The sequence below is a fragment of the Parasteatoda tepidariorum genome, chromosome 10, assembly GCF_982258835.1.
Source record: "Parasteatoda tepidariorum strain Cologne lab strain chromosome 10, Ptep-v5.0, whole genome shotgun sequence".
Lineage (NCBI taxonomy): Eukaryota > Metazoa > Arthropoda > Arachnida > Araneae > Theridiidae > Parasteatoda > Parasteatoda tepidariorum.
The window spans coordinates 81241784-81262319 of NC_141764.1; the positions used below are offsets into that span (position 1 = coordinate 81241784).

At 31.2% G+C, this 20536-nt stretch overlaps 1 protein-coding gene across 1 annotated transcript in view; it reads left to right on the top strand.

The window, feature by feature from the left end:
* LOC107456418 (uncharacterized) overlaps positions 1-19801 on the top strand; it is a 44214-nt gene extending 24413 nt beyond the window's left edge. The window contains exons 3-13 of the mRNA XM_016074271.5: positions 1069-1196; positions 2130-2298; positions 4162-4373; positions 5862-6052; positions 7777-7922; positions 8728-8845; positions 11685-11784; positions 12790-12920; positions 15437-15532; positions 16839-16971; positions 19120-19801. Coding sequence (XP_015929757.3) covers positions 1069-1196; positions 2130-2298; positions 4162-4373; positions 5862-6052; positions 7777-7922; positions 8728-8845; positions 11685-11784; positions 12790-12920; positions 15437-15532; positions 16839-16971; positions 19120-19512 — 1817 coding nt within the window. The 3' untranslated portion in view covers positions 19513-19801. The remainder of the gene's footprint in view (positions 1-1068; positions 1197-2129; positions 2299-4161; positions 4374-5861; positions 6053-7776; positions 7923-8727; positions 8846-11684; positions 11785-12789; positions 12921-15436; positions 15533-16838; positions 16972-19119) is intronic.
* Positions 19802-20536: the final 735 nt, after the last annotated feature.

Consider the following 20536-nt stretch of genomic DNA (forward strand, 5'->3'; position numbering starts at 1 on the left):
TAATTACGGTTTTGGTGGCGGTTAATATAAATATAAATACTGAAGAAGGAAAAGAACTTTGCGATGTCTTAGGAAACGTATATTGGTTAGAATCCAGTTAATCCCACCAATCCAGTCCATTGGAAGCAAGAGAACAAACATTAATTAATGCAGTTTTTGCAATGCATTACTTAAATGTATGAAGTCTATCCGAGAAAAAAAAAACATTTTAGTAACCAGTGATCACAATAATAAGACCACAATTTTCTTACTTTTTAATTAATCGCCATTCTTTTTATGTTTTTATTGTGTATCTTTATTCTCTGATTTTTTTTATGAGTTGCTTCATACGTTAACTTGTTGTTTATTACACTCTGTGAGGGCAGCTTTTGAAAAGTTGCAGCAGCATAAATATTACTGAAATATTAAGTTATACCAATGAGCTATTTTATGTCTTTTATGATGACTTGCAAGTTAATCCTTTGGCGCAGGATTTTTATCAAACATATTTTTTTTTATACTTTTCTTCATAATTTTGTGTTAAATTAAGAAAAAATAAGTTAAAATATTATATTTAGCATTTAATAATTTATGGTTTTAATAGTAATAAATTATGGTTAAATTTATAATTTATGATTATAAAACACAGCACGAAAAACCGGTGCCTTGTTCTGAGTTAAAGGTAAAACCGAACACGACTCGCTTCCAAATTATAATTTTTACAAATTTGCACTTATTTGCAGGTATTTAGATATAGGAAAACAGAGTTATTCTTCATTGAAATTTATTTAATTTAAATTAATTGTTGATAAATTTTTGAAAATGAATAGGAAAAAAAATTAAAACTACTTTTTTTATATTTTAGTACAAATATAATTATATAATTCCGATTATCTAACAGATTTTTTAAGTAACTATTATACTGTTTTTTATTGATAAAAAATATCAAAATATAATTTTGCTTGTAATTAGAGCATCAGAAAAAACAATGTAAAAGAGATATCAGTGTCCCATCTGCGTCAAAGGGTTAAAGTTAGTCAGGCGTTTTTTGTATACCCTTCATGTTATAAAAGCTATGACTATTTTTAGTTCTAGAAGCTCCAGAGGAAGGTCAACTACCAGTAAATTTTAGCCGCACCATGGAAGTTCGACTTGCTAATGCTTACAGCGAGGCATTTCGAAGTAAACGTGAAAGTGACGAGCCAATCATTGTAAAGGTAAATTTATAAACTTTGCACAATGGGCTATTGGCGACGGTCTGGGAAACATTCCTGAGGATAATCCTAAGACATGCCATAACAATTTGTAAAGTCACTTCCTCAATTTAGACATATCTCTGATGGGGAAGGAAATTTTTACCAGATCCTCGTACCCGTGGTACTGCTTATCGACCGTACTCAAGACTTTCGATTCCACAGATTTTGCGAGTATGTATATAGCAGGTGCTCGATGGGTCTTTACGGAGTTTATGATCGAACCCCAAACCGGAATCCGATTCTCTTGTTACTGGGCCATATACCACGTCCCTTAGTTTGTAGGTATCAATACCACTCACGTTAAATGTTTATTGATTATTTAAAACTGTATACTGAAAGCAAGATGAAAAAGAGAATTTTTTTAATAACTTACGATCTAATGATTGCATCTTATTACATGAAAATACATTTTAAACGATTCGATTCGTAAATTGTGCAGATGGTATTTTATGTTACGAAATCAGAGACTAAAACACACTTTCTGGGAAAAAAGATGTCTTTAAGACGGATTTCGATTATTGATCTTTAAAATATAAGGTGTAGCCGTAATCTGGGAAATATGGTCCAGATAGTTTGATCAGGAGAGCGGTCCAAAGCTTAAACGCAAAACTTTTCGCGATATTTCGAGAACTTTTTTAAGTGAATACATCACCACCTGATAGTAACTTATGCTACTGATTTGTAGAATTCAAATTTCGGTATTAAAATACCACTTAGTTTCATCCTCTAATCTAGAATTATTTCAGAACTATTCGCTGCAGGAATCTGGTACTATTTCGATGCAAACTCTACTATTGAGTTCTGCTCTCTCATTATCATCTATTTTTTAAAAAGTATTTCATAATTAATTCGCGTAGGTCCAATAATCATGTTCCCCTTTTTTTTAAATTTCAGATTCTCATACTTAAAACCGATATATTTCTTCGTCAATTTGACATCATCTATGTAGTTGAGAAAGGAGGTTCTTTAATACCTGCTGCTTTAGCTGCCGAATATCTCAGTTTTCTGAGGTTTGAGCAACTGAGGCAGTTCTTCGGATACCATGCTATATTGAAAGCTCGTCGTAAGTATAAAAATATTTGCTCAACATACCACCGCCTTTAATACATATTTTTAAAATGTTGCTATATTTAAAATTTTTGCTTTGATTGTAGACAATGACAGCTTTAAAATGTTTCAAAATAAGATTTATTGCAAAAGAGGCTTTCAACAACTTTTTAAGAATCTTTGTCAAAAATGCAGTATACCACAAATAGACTAGAGTTCACAAGCTAATATTTTAGCGAAAAAAATAAATTAAAAAGTTATTGAAATCTATAACAAATCAGTAAGGAGGTAGACGGAATTAAAATATCAAAACTAGTTTGATTGTCGGATGAAAGTTAAAGCCGTTTCTAATTACCGCCTTTAAACTTTTATTTGCTTCCTTCAGTAAATGCACACTATTTCACTTAAGAGTAATTATATTTATCCACATTTTTAGATTTATATATCATTCCCATCATCCACATTTAGTCTTTAGGTTCTCAGATAGAATACAAATATTTAAAAATTTTACAATGGTGTTTATACATAGTAAATTTCAATTTAAAGCTTTTTTTCCCGAGAAATCTCGCCACCACAAAGTTTGCAAGTTCAGGAATCTTTCCTCAATTTTAATGTCTTGTCCCATCATTCTTCTTAATCTTAAATGGCTAGGTCATGAGTAGAAATGCCTAACTAAAAATCAGATAACACTAAGAGTTTCACAAAAGTAACACTCGAATGGTGATTATATGTAACACAGATAGAAAATAAAATCAAAAACTTATTTACTGTTGCTATGTGCTTCAGGGATCAAAGTTACTTAGGTACTCTAATTTCTTCCTCAACTGTCACTGTTAAAGTTAATTAATTTTTCACAGAAAAAAATATCATTAAATGGTAACCCTCTAGCTACAATCTCAACATTGCAACAAAACTGAAACTGAGTCGAGCGGCAGACCATAAAAAGTCAAGGCCTACTGTTCTTATGCCAGTTTTCTTGACCTTGGGCTTGAGGTGCAGACACATATGTTCCGGTTGGGTGGTCAGCCGAAAGCAGGATCCCCAATGAACTCCACAGAACCCTAAGAATGCTTGGTACTCATTTGATCTACCCACTGAAGGGATGAAGGGCTAATTCAACCATGCCCGGTCTGAGGATGGAACCCCGAACCTGTGTCACGGAAACGCGAAACGGGCGTTAGCATTACAACTAACAGCTCAAATTTTTTACAGAGCTTACCGCGATGGCTCAGGGGATAGAGCGTTCACCTTCCAATGAGGTGAACCGGGGTTCAATCCCGGCGATAGCTGGTCGATACGAATTCCGCATCCGGCTTGCACCAACCACAGTGCTGACGTGAAATATCCTCAGTGGTAGACGGATTATGGGTTAGAGTCCCCTTGCCGTCAGGCTAACCGTGGGAGGTTCTCGTGGTCTTCTTCTCCATCTAAAGCGAATGCGGGTTTGTTCAATTAAAAAAGTCCTCCAAGAAGGCAAATTTCTCCCAATACTTGATCCAGGAGTTCCCTTGTCTTCTGGATTGGGTTCGAAATTGCAAGGTTACGGAGTTGAACATTAGTAGTCGTAAACCCAAAAATTGGGTCGGCTGTTCAACGACGGTTATAAGAGCTCTTAAAGGCCAAAGAGTTAATGTTTTTTGCCACCCAAACTTTTCTTAGAGAACTTCTAAAATAACTGCTATTTGACAATATAGCAAGCAGCACTTTTATTAGTTTAATTATGATGGGAGCTTTACATTTTTATTTTTATTTTTATTATGTGATTTGATAGTCTTATCATGTGATTTGATTGTCCAGTTGAAATAATGCAAAATATTATCATTCCATTCAGTTTTTGTATTGCTTTTCACATATTCATATCACATTTATTTTGTTTTAGCTTATCGAGCCAAAGAAACTGAAACAGGATCTCCTCTTCCAATATTAGCCATAGTAGGAGGCACTTTGGGTACCTTATTTCTCATTTTCTGCTGTTTCTGTGTGTATTGCCGTTGTTGCAGACCCAAGCCACTTCCTTCCAGTCCAGGTTCGTCAGCCAGTGGGTCATTGGAGAGATCTCTCTCCAAATATGGTCAGCATAACAGAAAACATGTAAGTATTCAGTATTCTTTTTTTTTGTATATAGTTAATACATTGGTGAATAAAACAAAAGAATAGTTTTTATCTTGGAATCTTAAAAAATTTTGGATTTTATTTCATTTATTGATTTTTTTCCACATTTCGTTCTAAATTTTTAAAGTGCATAGCTCCAATTAAAGGCCTAAGAGGAGGATCCTGCTAATTGGAGAAAGGAGAAAACTATGACGTAACATAAATTTCATTTAGCGATAAAATTGATTGAATCAAATTCAGTTTGTGGCTTTCAGGAAATGATTTAAACTTTCATTATTCTTGGGGAATCGGTGATAGAGTTCCATTTCAAATTTGAGAACTCTATCTTATCAGAAAATTTTTTACAACTTTTTTTTAGATATATTTCGCTTGAAGAAGTCAGGAAATGGTTGAAACTTACTTTCATAAAATCTACGGCTTGAGTTAATATTATGAGCTTCTAGCTTGTCAAACGGTGGTTGAATTTTTATTGGCTGTAAATTTTATCAAGGAATAAAATGGCGAAAAATTCTATTTGTGGCATTCAGGAAACGATTTTAACTTTTATCTCTCCAGTTGAATTAGCGATAAAAAGTACCAGTTGAAAATTTGAGGACTGGGCAAAAAGTTAATGCAGTTGAATCTATATAATCAAAAGAATATTAAATTTCAATTGAAACTTACTTAGGAAGGCGATTGAAACTTACTTTTATCCAACATAGAGCTTCTATTGATATTCTGGTAATTCTAGTTGGTTAAAACATGGTAGTGTTTTTTGGATTATAAGATCTATTTAACGATAAAATGACTATAAATTCTGCTTGTAGTGTTCCAAAAATGATTAAACTTTTATCGCTCCAGTTGAAATTTTGGGACTCTATCTGGTCAAAAAGATATCAAGTTTCGATTGACGATAAAATTTGTTTGTAGTTGTCAGGAAATGATTAAATCTGACTTTTATCCAGAAGAGAACTTCAGTTAACATTATTAGCTTTCTAGCTGGTATAGCGGTTGGGTTTTCTTATTAGCTATAGATTCTATTTGGCAATAAAAGGGCAATCACTCCTGATTGTGGCATTCAGGAAACGATATTAACTTTTATCGCCCAAGGTAAATTAATGATTTAAAGCCGTATTTGAAATTAAAAGACTTAGCGATGAAAGAATTAGAAGACTAAGCAAAATGTTGGCGACATCTTGATAGCAAAATTTGCAACTCACAGACAATCATTAGATTTACCACAGACAACTAAGCTAATTTAAGTAAAACAGGCATTAAAGGCACAATAACGGGTAATTTTTTTCAAAAAAAGAAAAAATACGATGTTTTGTATTAAATGATGGTGGGTCAAGATATTTCTTGTGTTACATATTACTTTGGAAGTTGTTGTTTAAAAGTTTTGTAAAAGTAGGACAATAGTTTTGGTAATAACTGAAAACTAAAATGTGCTTAGAGATTGGCAATTTAAAAAATTATTTTATTTTTTAGCTGTTCCGAGAAATGACTCACCAGCTGACGGCCGAAATGGCTGCCCAGATGAAACATGGTTCAACTGCCCCGGACACATATCTTGCTGAAAAGACAGGTCGGAGTCTGCCTACTTTACCTCGAGACGCAAGCATTGAAGATAACACTTTTGAAAAGTCATTGAAGATATTAAAGATTTTAGAAAATAAAGAGTAAGTAAACAAGTTCTTATTTGTTGAAAAATGTACACCAACAATTTTTTTTAATAATTTATATCACAGCTGTTGAACATCTGATTGTTGCTATGAATGTTCAACTCCGTAGTTATGTACTTCTGAAAGTAGAGTACCAGACAGAACTACTCCGTAGTTATGTATAGTCAGGTACTCAGAGATGATTGTGATCCGGAAAAATCCCGATTTCCGAATTTTTCATTAACCGCGATCCGGAAATTTCCGGAAATATAAAGTCCAGAAGTTTCAAGAAATCATCGATCGCATTTATGTATAAAAATTCTTGTATATTTTATTTAAAAATTTTGGAACTAGAATTAATACTTGTCATCTCTTTCATTTGTAAATATTTTTTTCTGGTAGAATAATAAATGTGATTAGAGATAAAAGTAAACGTATACATAATTATTCATTTAAATTATGCTGCATATAATTTATTTAGAATTTCATGTTTTGAAAATATCAATGATTTAAATTTATAAGGACATTAATTTTTTGAAATGCGTCGTCAATTATTTTACACAAGAAATTTTTAGGATTTTTTAGTTGTGCTCACAAACACCCCTGGGTACTTTACGTTCGTGCTTTACTATACATGACTACGTCGTAGTTGTGTATACTAAAGCATGGTTTCTGTTGAGTACTTTTTAAAGAAATTAATCAGTATTTGCGTTACATGGTGAGGAAAACCATAAAAACTTCACATGGTTTCCCTGATGTCAAGGGGTGTCTACCCCACACTCTGTCCACTACTGGGGTTATTCTACGTCAGCACGTTGACCGGCCCAAGTTTGGAGGGAACATAGTTCGAATCAATAAGCCATCAGCTAGATGTGAACCTTCACCATGAGTGCAGTCCATTCTCTCAGGCATTCCAGCTTGTAAGAATTTTACAAAAATATTATTTTGCGAAAAATAGTTTATAGTTTCTTAGGTTGTTTGCCGTTTTTATTATTGTGTACTAATATATGATGTCCCCACCCTCTTCACGTTTTGCTCTTACTCCTCGATGACTGTTTCGTAATATTTTTTCTTTGACGATTTATAGATTTTCATACAGGTATCAATTCTGTATATTTATTTTACATACAAAATATGTAAGTTTGGGGAAAAAGTCTCGAGGGAAAATCTCTAATTATGCTTTAAAGCAAGAGAAAAAGTAGCAAAATTTATATATTTTAAATGAATTGCATTTTTATGCAATTGCTGTTGCAAAGAACAGTTATTGTTCGAAAATGGATGTCAAGAAGGAAATGAGAATGGTTGTATTAACTCTTGTTATTGTCTTAATAGAGTCATGAGAAGCTTGAGAGTTTCAAACTGCTTCTTACTATTGTTTTCAAATCGATAATTTACAAGTTTCAGAAATATCCAATTGCGGACAGAATCTCTATTGCATGAAATTAAATGAGATTTTAAAAACGAATTTGGTAACCGAGTATGCTATCTGAGCTGAATGATTCCGTTAATAGTCGAAAACTATTTATATGAAACCAAATTTGTGTTAAAAAAACAATAAAAATATTTTAGATCTGATATTTGTTTAAGTTTTCATTTTGATGTATCTCTTTATTTATCGTCAGGAATTAATTATTGCGATAAAGTCGAGCGGTTGGTTTACGGGTTGTGGGGAGATATTGTAGCAATAAAGAGAAAATGACTGAAAAATTCATAAAACATACGTTTGCATATTTTTTTTTCAGTGCGTCTACAAGTCCGATTCCTGGGAAAGCTGTTAAGGAAACAACAGAATCAAGTAAAGCCATTGAGACAATAACGAAAAAGAAAAAACATCCGAAACCAAAGAAAAGACGAAAAGTCAAAGATGTTCTTGAGCAAAGTTCAAAAGGTTAGTTCTTATCTATAAATTCGAATATTAATCTTTCTTATGGTATGGCAATATTATACTAAAGAGTAAATTTAAGTAGAATTCTTGAATTGGGCTAACAAAATTGATCTGTAAATCATTATCGTAGAAATTCAACAATTGGTAAGGAGATAGTTAGTACAAAAAGACTTTGAGACCATCCAAACCTTATTAAAGCCAGAAAAGATGACTATTCCCGCGATAATTTTTACGGGGAAATTACAGATCAAGAAACTCATACTAAATCAGAGTTGTCACAAATCAATATGTAATGCTCTTGCTAAAAATTATAATTTACAAAGGGATACCTGCAAATGGCGTAGTGTGGGTATTCGATCCTGATTTGTTGTTGAAACGTGACAGTTGTTTACGTGAGCAACTGTTCTTTCCATTCTATTTCGAGTAAGCCAAGCCCGTCAAGTATCAATTCTCTGAAGTGACACGTTATAAATTCTTTCACGAAGATTATTTCTCAAAGATTTCAATTCTTTTACTATATATTTACACAAAGACTTAACACAAAGAGCAATGTAGAACATAAACAAACTAATTATGCATCGAAGTTGCCAGGTGTACAAAACAAAAATATATCACGGTTACAATAAAATACATCGACAAATAATAAATCTAAGTTAAGTAAAGGAAGTAGATAGGAAAGAATTTGTTTTGCCAATTCTATGTGCGATACGGAAATTAACTTATCGTTAATGCATGAAAATGTTTTCCAATAAATAAAAAAGTTTCAAATTTTAAAATTTCAAAAATATTTTTTTCATTTTTTTTTCAGGTTTGACAAACGGACAAACTATGCCACAAACACAATCTGAATCTCCTCCACCTACTCCGCCTCCGAAATTGGCTCTATCATCAGCAACCATTGACAAAGAACAATCCATTGATTCCAGGTATACTATCGCCCGTTGTTGGTCGAGTCGAATGCTTGATTTGTTAGGCAATTTATTTAAAATGCCTGCACAGTGGATCAGCCTACAGTGGTGTGCCGTATATTAGACCCATTGGGGAAAATATTCAATAATTAATTATCTTAATAACACTAAATATCTGAACTTAGGGTAAGAAATTTTAGTTTTAAGGGTACTATCTAGGCAAACATTTTCGCTCGCCACTGTTTTCACTTCAAAATATGAATAATTTTTTAAATGTTAACGAACTTTTGAGTAGCCCAAACTATGTACAGAAGAAATTGCATTATATAGTATATTGCAAATAAAATATAAGGTTGCTATAAAATATCAATGGTTAAATCATCATCCACATATCATTAAAAGAAGGAAAAAAAATCAGAAACGTTTTCATATTTTAACACTTCGTAATAGCTTACCTTGTATACACACAGTAATGCTTGCTAGCTAAGATAACACAGTGATGCTTGCTAGCTTATATCTTTAATCAAAAAAGTTGTTCATCGCGCGTTCAGTGATACTTAATTATATTTTATTTGTTATGCCATATTATTTGAATGATCAACGTAATCATAGTAGAGTAAGCAAACTGTATCACCAGATTACTATTTTTAAGGTTATCTGAAACCGCGTGTTTATTTTGTTTATAGTTATGCTTATAAAACTTGTTTTTATAAAACTAAATACTTAAAAATCAACGGCAAATGAAATGAAAAAAAAGGTTTTTTAATAAAAATTAAAATTATGCAGAAATGGAACTAATTCGTTAAGGATAAGCCTAAAAAATACCATTATTATTGTTAATGCCTAATCAGTTTTGGTAAATTACTAATTAGGAAAAATAATAAGCTGTGTACCAAAAGGCAAAATTAATGGAGAAATGTTACTAATTCGTTGAGGATAAGCATAAAAAACACAATATTATTATTCACGCCAATGAAAAATATGGCATTAGCTACTAACTAAAGTAAAATAAGAATAAGCCATGTACTGAAAGGTAAAATTAATGGAGAAATGCTACTAATTCGCTTAAGAGAGCTTAAGAAATCGGCCAACTATTATTGCTGTCAATGGTGCTAAATTAATTTTTGTAATAAGTTCTAATTGAAATAAAAAAAAAAATTATGAACTAGAAAGAAAAATTAATGGAGAAAAAGTACTTATTCGTTACGGGAACCGTAAAAAGTCGCCTTATTATTATTGACACAAATCATGCTAAATTTTAATAATAGGCACACCGCATCAAGGTAATTGGTGCAGTTTTAATAAGTGACAAATATACTCTTATTTAGGTACAAAGTATTTTATGAGTTAATTTAATGACGATTAAAGCTGCACGAATACTGCACTTTTTATAATAGATTTTCTACAGTTCCCCGAAGAACAGGATAAAGTAGCTTAATGGTGGGAAAATTTTAAATATCATAAGTTGGCTCGAGCAACAGCATGAAGTAAAATGATAAAAATTTTTCAGTGCATGCGTAATATAAAATAACTAGCCTAAATACTTATAACTAGCGCAGTTTTTAGCGATTTTTTTAAAATTTCAAATCGTCAATTTTGTTATTAATCTTAATCCAAAAATGTTATTTAATTCCATTGAATATCTATAAAGTTATAATGAAATAACGTAAAGCGAAAAAAATTAATTTTTTATAAAAATGTCCATATCTCCATAAATATTTACTCTAGGTTTACGAAATTTTATGCAGTTATTAAAAATAACAACTTAAGTAATCGATACAAGTTACAGGCTTATTGCTTGATTTTCGGTTATTGGGTGTTCAAAAATACTTGTTTTATTTCGCAATTTATTGCAGGCCTTTCAAAGCTTTAAATTCCATTAAGATCGCATAAACTATATATATATATATATATATATATATATATATATATATATATATATATATATATATATATATATATATATATATATATATATATATACAGTCGGACTTCCATTTTGCGAATCTTTTCGAGAAACCAAGGAAATTTTTTTCGTAAAATAACTTCTAAGTAGCGCGAAGTGAAATTTCTATGTAACGAACTTTTCATCAAGATTCACTTTTCCTATTTTTCAAAATATTTCAGAACATTTCAAACTTTTTAACGCATTTTATGGGGGAAATGACCTTGAATTAATTTTCGAACCCACCACTTTATGTAATGTTTTACTGCTTTCTCTAAAAGTTATTTTAAAGGAAGCAGTAAAATCCCTTTTCCTTTTTGTTTTCGTTTCAAACGAAAAACTCAGTGCAAATTAACGGATTTCATCAGTAGCAATTAAACTAAAGAACGCATGTGGTAACGTATGTTTAAATTTTTTTTGTAATGAATGTAGCTATAATTTTATGCATAAATTTAGCTTTTTTCAGTTGAAAATGTATGTAGCATAATAGTGTAACACTGGATAATGTTTTGCTCTATTCTTGCTTTCCAGGCAAATTTCTTTTATGGTAAAGATTTATAAAATAAATAGTAGATACTAGTTTACAAGATAAAGGCGCATCCATTGCTACTTTAATTATGCCTAGTGTTTATGAATTTAAAACCTGTTTTGTGTTGTTCAAGTATTTTAAAAAGTGATTTTCTATTTAACGAGTTTTACATATAACGAACTTATTATCGGGATTTGGCGACTTCGTTAAATAGAGGCCCGACAGTATAATAAATATGTATAGTATAATAAACAGTATAATAAATAATTAATATTTAACATTATATCATATTTAACATTTAATTCTTGTTGGAATTTTTGTTTCGAGTGTTACTTTATTGTAGCGCCTATACCAATGTTTATGTTTTTTTTAAATTATTTCAGGCACATTTCATCCAATCCAAGCACTCCTTCTGATAAAGGAGATGAAAGAGAAAGTGAGAGCTCGAATGCAGAGCTGCTTCCTCCTCTCAAGGATATAATAGTTAAGTGACAAATTAACTAAAAGTTGCCAACTCTCATTTGCTTAATTTTTTTTAATTGAAAATCTATTGGATAGCGCTGAAAAAAGTTTATCAAGTGCATGATTTTTTTTTGTTTTCTTCTTTTTAGATTTTATTTTTCAATATAGAAAAAAGATTTTATTTTTCAATATAGAAATTTTACTTAGTATCTCAATGGAAAACTGATGAATTTTATACAAAACATTTCGAGGGTGTATAAATTTAACTTATAAAGTATCACAATATCGAGGCTCTAGTTTGATAAGTGCGGAAATTTTAAAGTTCTCTTTTGAAATTTCTAGGAAAAATTTAAAAATAAGTGCTCATTTTTTTATGTTAACTTGTTTTAATTATAAAAGTTTAGCTTATAAAGTATCTCACTGGTAAGTTAATTTAATTTACACGAAATTTATTAATGGTATGCAAAATTATCTTATAAAGCATCTCAATACTATTCATCTTCTCGGGTTTTAGTAAAATAACCGGAGATATCTTAAAAACTTTTTTTCTCCACTCTAAAACCCACAGCAGATTTCTGAAAAGAAATTTGCATGTGTAAAATTCTTTATTCTATGATCTTCCTTTAATATAAAAATTTAACTTATAAAATAACATACTGGTAAGTTAATTTAATTTACATAAAATATGTTAATGATTTGTAAGATTAACTTATAAAACAACTCAATGGTATTCATTTTTTCGAGTTCTGGTAAGTTAACTGAAGATATCTTAAAAACTTTTTTCTCCATTCAAAACTCCACTGCAGAAAAAAATTATTTATGAAATTCTTTATTCTGTGATCTTCTTTTAAATATAAAAATTTAACTTATACAGTATCTCAATAATGTTCTAACATGAATCCAGAAATTTTGAAATGCGTCTTCCCTTTTTTTTGTCACTTAAAGATCCAATTGCTCAAAATAACTTTTTTTTTCAACTTAAAAATTTTACTCATTATCTAAATTCATTTCATTCAATTCACTCAGGCTCAATCTAAATCAGAAAGTGAAGCAGCTGCGGCAGAGACTAACCAGCATCTATCTAGAGTAAGACAGAGGATATCTGAGTTACTGGAAGATGCTTTTGCTCTAGCTGGTGGCAGAAAGTTGCATGGAAGGTGAGAAAAGCTAATTTTTATTTTTTCTGGCATAAAATTAAAAAAACAACAACATTTGTATTATTATATTTATATAGTAGTATACATAAGGATGCACAAGCTATGGTCCAAGGGACAAAAGTGGCCTCTAAAGCCTCTTAACTTGGCATCAGAACTGTCTTTACTATACTCCGTCGCAAGTTAAGAAAAAACCATTACCCCTATGGAGGGAACCTGTTTGCATTTAAGTGCACACCAAATGGATGTCAAGTTCCGAGCGTGAACGTATATCATCATCGCCAACTCCTGAAACGACTTTGCATAGCCTCTTTCTTGCTGGTTCTTTTATTAACAACAATAATAAATTAACAAGTAATAAGAATTAATAAAAATGATATCTAAAAATAGTAACAAATATACGTCTTTCTGTTCGCATTTAAAGAAACTGATGAAAGAATAATAAATATTGTTTCTTGCAGACGGTTTTCTTCTACAGAGAATCAAAGGTAAAAATTCTTTATCTCTCATTTGATTTGTTTAGAGCATGTCAGCATAAGATCCGCCATTTTTAGTGGTCCAATAAAATCCAATATTCTCGCAACGTCATATAGTTGTTTCTTTTTCAAGAACGAATGTTCTCCGTATTTATCGAAATATGTCGCCAAATCTAAGATTCCAGTAAAACTACGAAACTATAACCTTTATTTAATAATTCTATGATAAATGTCGTAAAAGATAGCACGAATTAAATTTCTCTCCGTCGAGTTCTTTAAATGGTTTTACATTGTTTTGAAAGTATATTTGTATAATTTGATAACGAAATAAAACGGAACTATATGTAGTCGAGGAGCGGATGATTTCTTAAATCCTATACCGCAATGGTCTTTTCTTAACTTCAAACGGACTACAATAAATATATAGAAAAAAAGGTTATTAAAAAAAATATTTGGTAATAGCAGCAAAAATTTGCGTTGCGTTAAGAACTTAACTAAGACTTTGAATAGATAGTTACTGATTTATTCTATCATTCTTAGAGCACCAGATTGTATTCATTTAACCCCTTCTGTATCGGATTTTTTTCGAATTTCCAATCCAAAAACAGCACTTTTTTGATTCCTGAAAATTAATATATGTTCTATCCTAAATTCGAAAATGCAAATTAATTTTGTCAGCAAGCAGTTGTTTGTTTGGTGTGATGAATTTGGCGTTCACTGATTTCCAGTTTTCCCTACAATGCACCCAAGTTTTATCTATAATACACTGTGATAACATATTTATTAACTTTATTGCTTTAAGGTGCTTAAGATAAATCTTAAGCATAAAATAATTATTTATATTAGGTACGAAATATTTCGGAAAATAATTTTCCAAACTTACCGTTAAAACAGTTTTACAATCAGTCTTAGTCATCAGAGCGTAAAAAATCATATTTATCACAAAACTATCATAACTATTTTGACATGCAAGGTAACACTAATAAAGAAAAGTAAAGAATGATTTTGATTTCATTTCAAGACGGGAGATCTCACTGCGAAAATTGTGAAGAAAGTGGGACTAGTTGCGCCATCTCTTAACAATATTCAGAAGCAAAAATAATCGCGGGACTTCAGTAGTGACGTCGACCATACGGGCATAATAACGCCGAACGAATGAGATGCAACGCCGGCAGAGAAGGGGTTAATTTTAATTTTGCAAATTCTCTTTGTAACCCAGTTGTTAGCAGTAAAAATAAATTTCTTTCAAATAAATTAAACACACCTGATTTTAAGATTCCAATCCCGTTAATCTGATACTATATCAGGAACAGTAAAAAAATTTGTTTTCTAACTAAATAAAGTTAACTTTTGAGATAAATGAAATTTTTTAAGTGTCCTTCTTCCTTTTTTTTATTTTTCACGGTAATTTGTTTGCTTCTTAATCTTCCAAATATGTTTAAAGCATTTAGATTAAATAAAAATAAATTTCTAACTAAATAATAGTAAAAGTTAACTATTGAGGTAAATGAAATTTTTTAAGTGTCTTTCTTCCTTTTTTTTTTCACAGTTATTTGTTTGTTTCTTAATCTTCCAAATATGTTTAAAGCATTTAGATTAAATAAAAATATATTTTTAACTAAATAACAGTAAAAGTCAACTTTTGAGGTAAATTAAATTTTTTTAAGTTTCTTTCTTCCTTATTTTTATTTTTTACAGTAATTTGTTTGCTTCTTAATCTTCCAAATAATTAATTCCCTGTATAAAGCATTTAGATTAAATAAAAAAATATTTATTAATTTATAATATCTTTATTAATTGAAAAATTTAGTTACGCATGCGTAATTAATATTAGTGTATTTTTAACTAGAATCTAAATTCACACTGAATTTTTACAATTACAGACTTATGTTACTACTGGCCCTCAACATAATACTTCCCAGTTTTTGTAGCCCGATACCTAAAAATGGTTGTGAATCTCTGGTTTACATTGTATTAGATTAACGTGAGGGCAAACTAACTGACTCAAAAATAATGAAAATATTTATTTTAATTTTAAATTAGCTTACGCAGTAAGAAGATTGAACCAACAACCAATGATATTTTTTCAAGATCTTCCAGCTTCAGATCGCAGTCAGCAGAAGCGGGACCACATACAAGGTATTTTTTATAGTGACTTATATTCCAAAATAATATTAAAGTTTAAATACACTTAGAAAATGAAATTTTGAAGATTTTATTTTATTTTATAACTGTCGTTGAAGAGCCGACTCAATTCTTTGTTTTTACTACCACGAATGTTCCACTCCGTTGCCTTGCAATTTTGAATCTAATCCAGAAGACAAGGGAACTTCTGGATCAAGTATTGGAGAAATTTGCCTTCGTGGAGGACTTTTTGATGGAACTAACATGCATTTACGCTCCATGGAGAGGAAGATCACAAAAACCTTCTACGGTTGGCCTGACGGCAAAGGGATTCAAATTCGTGATCCGTCTACCACTGTGGTTGGTGCAAGCCGGGTGCGGAATTTTTATCGACTAGCCATCGCTGGGATTCAAACCCTGTTCACCTAAAGGTGAACGCTCTATACCCTGAGCTATTACGGCTCAAATTTCAAAGATTATAATAAATAAAAAAATTTGTTAAAATAGCAATACTATGAAATCTTTCCTTATGTGAAATTTATAACTAAACTAAGAGGCTTTGCTCTCTGCTCGCCAATCTGAATAAGTTAATCAAAAGATAAATAAATAGAAATAAAAGTACTTTTAGTTTATACTGTGTAAAAGTATTAAACATAAACGCAAGTGAAAAAAACAGTCTGAAAAAAAAAGTTTCAAATTCAAGTTCAAAAGTTTTTTAATCTTGTTGGGCTGTTTTTTTTTGCATTAATGATTATTAAAATATATTTTTAAATTTTGGATCTTATTTTGTTGATATCTTTCTTCTTAAATAATACACCTGATTTGCGAACAAAATTTTTTTTTATATCCGCCGTTGAACAGCCGACCCATTTTTGGGTTTACGACTACTAATGTTCAACTCCGTAGTCTTGTAATTTTGAACCAATCCAGAAGACAAGGAAACTCCTAGAACAGTACCCCTAGAGGTATTGGTTTGTTATGGGAACCTGGAGGATTTTGAAACTCGACTGATTTAACGTGCATCAGTCATCATTACACACGGGGAATCTTCTGCCGGTGAAGATCGAACCCACGAACTCTTGGACATGAGCTCAGTGTCCTACCAACCAGGCTGTCCCGGCCTCGACCAATTATATTTAAAAAAAAAATTGGAAAAAAAAAAATCTGACATGAAAACTTTTTTAGATTCGTAGTCAAAATAAAAAGTTGACCGCAAAAACACGACGCATCTCCTCTTGATTCACGTGTCGTCCTGTCCCGGAACATAAAGTTTTGGGCGAGTAATTAAATAAGTTTATTTTTATGTAAATTTCATTTTTAGGCAAGCGGGTGATATTGCAAGTGATCCTCGACCCATTTCAGAAGGTGGAGAAAGGTTGTTGGGAACAATAACAGATGATGGTCAACTTATAACACAAACTCATCCACCACCAAAGTTGGTTTGGGATGAACAGGCAAGTTTACTTTTTTATAAACACATCTACATAACTTTTTTTAATTTAAGACTAAACACAGTTTTTGTTTTCTATATTATAATAAAATTATTAAGGCATCTCAGATAGTAATTTACCTTATTTTAATTCGTGATATGCATAATAGTAATCGGGAACAATTTTTTAAAAAAAATTACGAAAAGATCTAATATTTTTTTTATGCATTAAAACACTTAATTTAAGTGCTTTGATTGTTGCTAACTGCAGCTCTTAAACGAAGAATTTTTTAACTTGCTTTTATAGTTTTGATTAAAGTCTTTTTAGATAGATGGTTAATAGAACAATATGAAATCTAACCCAGCTTATCTGAGCTTAAATAAGTTGTAAGATAAACATTTTTCAAAATATTTTTGCAAAATTAGAACCAAAACAGGCATATTTTATTTAAGAATATTACGATATTCACTACACAAAACAAATTATAGTTTCAAAATTTGGAATTTTGTAATTCCAGTTAAAGTAAAAGCATTAATAAATTGTTTAAGCTACTTAAAAATAAAATGAAAAAACAGAGGAAACTACTGTGGAACTGAACTTTAAAATAATAAAAATGGTGCTCCAAGTTATTCAAAGAATGAAAAGCTTCATTTCCACGCAACTCAAAACTGTCCCAAAAGAAAAAAATTGCAATTCTGAGAAGAACCTATATTGATTGAAAATAGGGCACTAATCAAATAAATACCTAGTAATATAACTACTAATTTTTTTGATTTTTAACCAGAAAAAAAAAAGAATTAAGTTTACATATTACAAACAAAACTGCAAAGTTATTACATGAGCAAGAATATTCAATGTTTTGTCCTTGAAAGATATCGACAGTACAAAATTCAGTTCTAAAATAAAATAACAGCTATTCCTCCAGTAGATACATGTAGTAAGCTACATTGAAAACACTAAATATAGAACAAAATTCATGACCGCCACCAGGGCGTCTAAATATAACGAATGGCAATTAAAAATTGCCTGATAATCACCACTTTTACGCCAAAAATACAATCAATCTGCATTTTATTATTTTTTTTAACAAAAATACAATTATTATAAATATTTTATAATGTTCAGAAATTACTGCATTTCACGTTTGTTTCTTAAAATTTCTCTTCATTTTCTAAACGAACTCTACAATGTTGTCATATTTTGAGAAATGCTTTACATTAGTAATATCGAATTTTTTTTAATCATTTGAAATTTAAAAAAAAAAAAAAAACGGCCACCGTTAAGTGGGCCACCGTTAAAATTGCTAAAACTGGTCACAGGTCATTGGCAAAAGTTCCTAATTTTGCCCCAAGCTAATGAAGTACTACTGCTACACTAATGAGCTATTGGCAACAGTTTGAGACTCATATTTAATGATGTTACAAAAAAACAGTGGCCTGTGGTCACATAGCACTCCTACAAAATAAAGATAGGAGGGTAGATGGTGATAGTACCATCCATACCACACTCCCCAACTACAAGTATGCTTTTCCGGCTTGGAGACCGCCAGGATACATTACATTAGGATTCCACATTATAAGGACACAATTGGAGAAACTGCAATTCAATCAGACACTCATCCGTAAGCACGTGGAATCGTACCACGGCTGGGCAAAGACTAAACCCACGATACCGACTCTACTAACAACGATGCAACCACTTGATTAACATTTTCAAGATACTTTATATTGTTTTAAGCTTTGATTTCTGTCTTATTAGCCCCTTCCTTCTCGCTCCCGTGATATTTCCGGGCTGGAGTGTTCAGTAGTAATGCGCCAATAAGAATAAAACTAATTCAGTTCTTTTGCCTGGAAAATATTTTATTTCTCATTTTACACACCAGATGGCAATACCAGGATATTTTTAAGGTAATTGTAGATGGTTAGTTTATTTTAAACTAGATGTCAGCACTAAGCAAATACGTGTATTTGACAAAATAGGCACTTTTATGACCGTTTTCGTGAAAATGAACCAATCGTAAAGGGGTTAAGCACGGGGAATTGTACCACGGCTGGGCAAAGACTAAACCCACCATACCGACTCTGAGACTAATTAACAACTTGATTAACATTTTCAGGATACTTTATATTGTTTTAGCTTTAAATTTTTTTCTCATTAACTTTATTATTACAGGCTGGAGCTTACAGTTCCGATCGACCACCAGTAGAGGCGTGTAATAAAAACATTAACTTCTTCCCATTCCAATCCCAAAGAATAGGTCAGTTGCCAGCAGCTGCTCACTCTTCCTCGTCACCTATGCTAGAAACCCTGCCAGAGGGAGGTTTGGACACGACAGTACCTCTCTCATCCACAATAAACATTCTACAAGAAGTTATATCAGATCAATATTTGGCTCATTCTTCCGGAATGAATCCGGCCACAGTCGGCCAGTATGACGAAATAGATATTGTCAGTTCTTTAAGAAATGGCGAACCGGTCGAATCCTTGATACAAGCTATCAAAGATGAACTTCAGAAATTCAATGGATCGCAACCGAAATCAAATGAAAATGAAAGCAACGCTTAATGCTGGTACTATTTTGTTATTGGATACAGTAGAACCTGGTTACAGTCAACCAGAAGGCTGAGATATTCTCAGTTCTTTGATGCAGCAGTTCCCAATTTTTTTTCTTCTTTTGAGTACTTAACTGTAAATAATCAACATTTTTTCGGTGGAACCCAGGCTTTGCAAATGAAGTTAATTAAGGTAATTGTGAACGTTATAACCTATGAAAGATTAGTTTTAAAATATTTGATTAGAGGAATGAAAATTTTTCATCGTTTTATCATTGATAAAGTCAAATGAAGTTTTATGCCCAACAGTTAAAATTTGTAATAATTCCTTGTACTATATCTAAAAAACGTTTTTGGCGTATATGTTGCCGGCAAAGTATGAAACGCCGGAATTCTACATAATGCCCAGACATTGTATATAATGCTGGATGTTTTTAGGCAAGATATGGAATATGAGAAGTATTACATACTTTCCCAAGGCCTTGTATATAATACCTAAGCATTCTAAAAGAATGACAAATGCTATTTACGTAAAGTATGAAAAAAACGTTCTGATTAGGTTATAATGTAAATGATGTGCATTTCTCAAAAATAAAAATGTTATTCTGAAAAAAATAATGAGAGTGCCATTAAAAAAAAATTATTCAAAATGCGTAAAGAAAAATGAAAGTTGTACAAAACATAATTTATGTCTTTCTTATTATGGGAAACAAAATTTTCATATAAAAAATAAGAAATTAACCTACTTGTTGCAACATGGCAGGCTTGAATGACATTTTGAATTACATTTCATTACATTACGAAATGAATTGGAGATTATTTTATACTTTGACGGTTTCTCATTTGGCATTCTATAGAATGCCTAGGAAATGGGAGAAATATAAATGCCTTCATACATTGCCGGCTAGTTTTAGGTATTATATACCATACCTAGGCATTCTATAGAATGCCGGATTTCAAACTTTGCCAGTAACATATATACATAAGCTGAAAATGAATAAAATATTCCGAATTCTGGTTTACTTTGAAATCGTTCT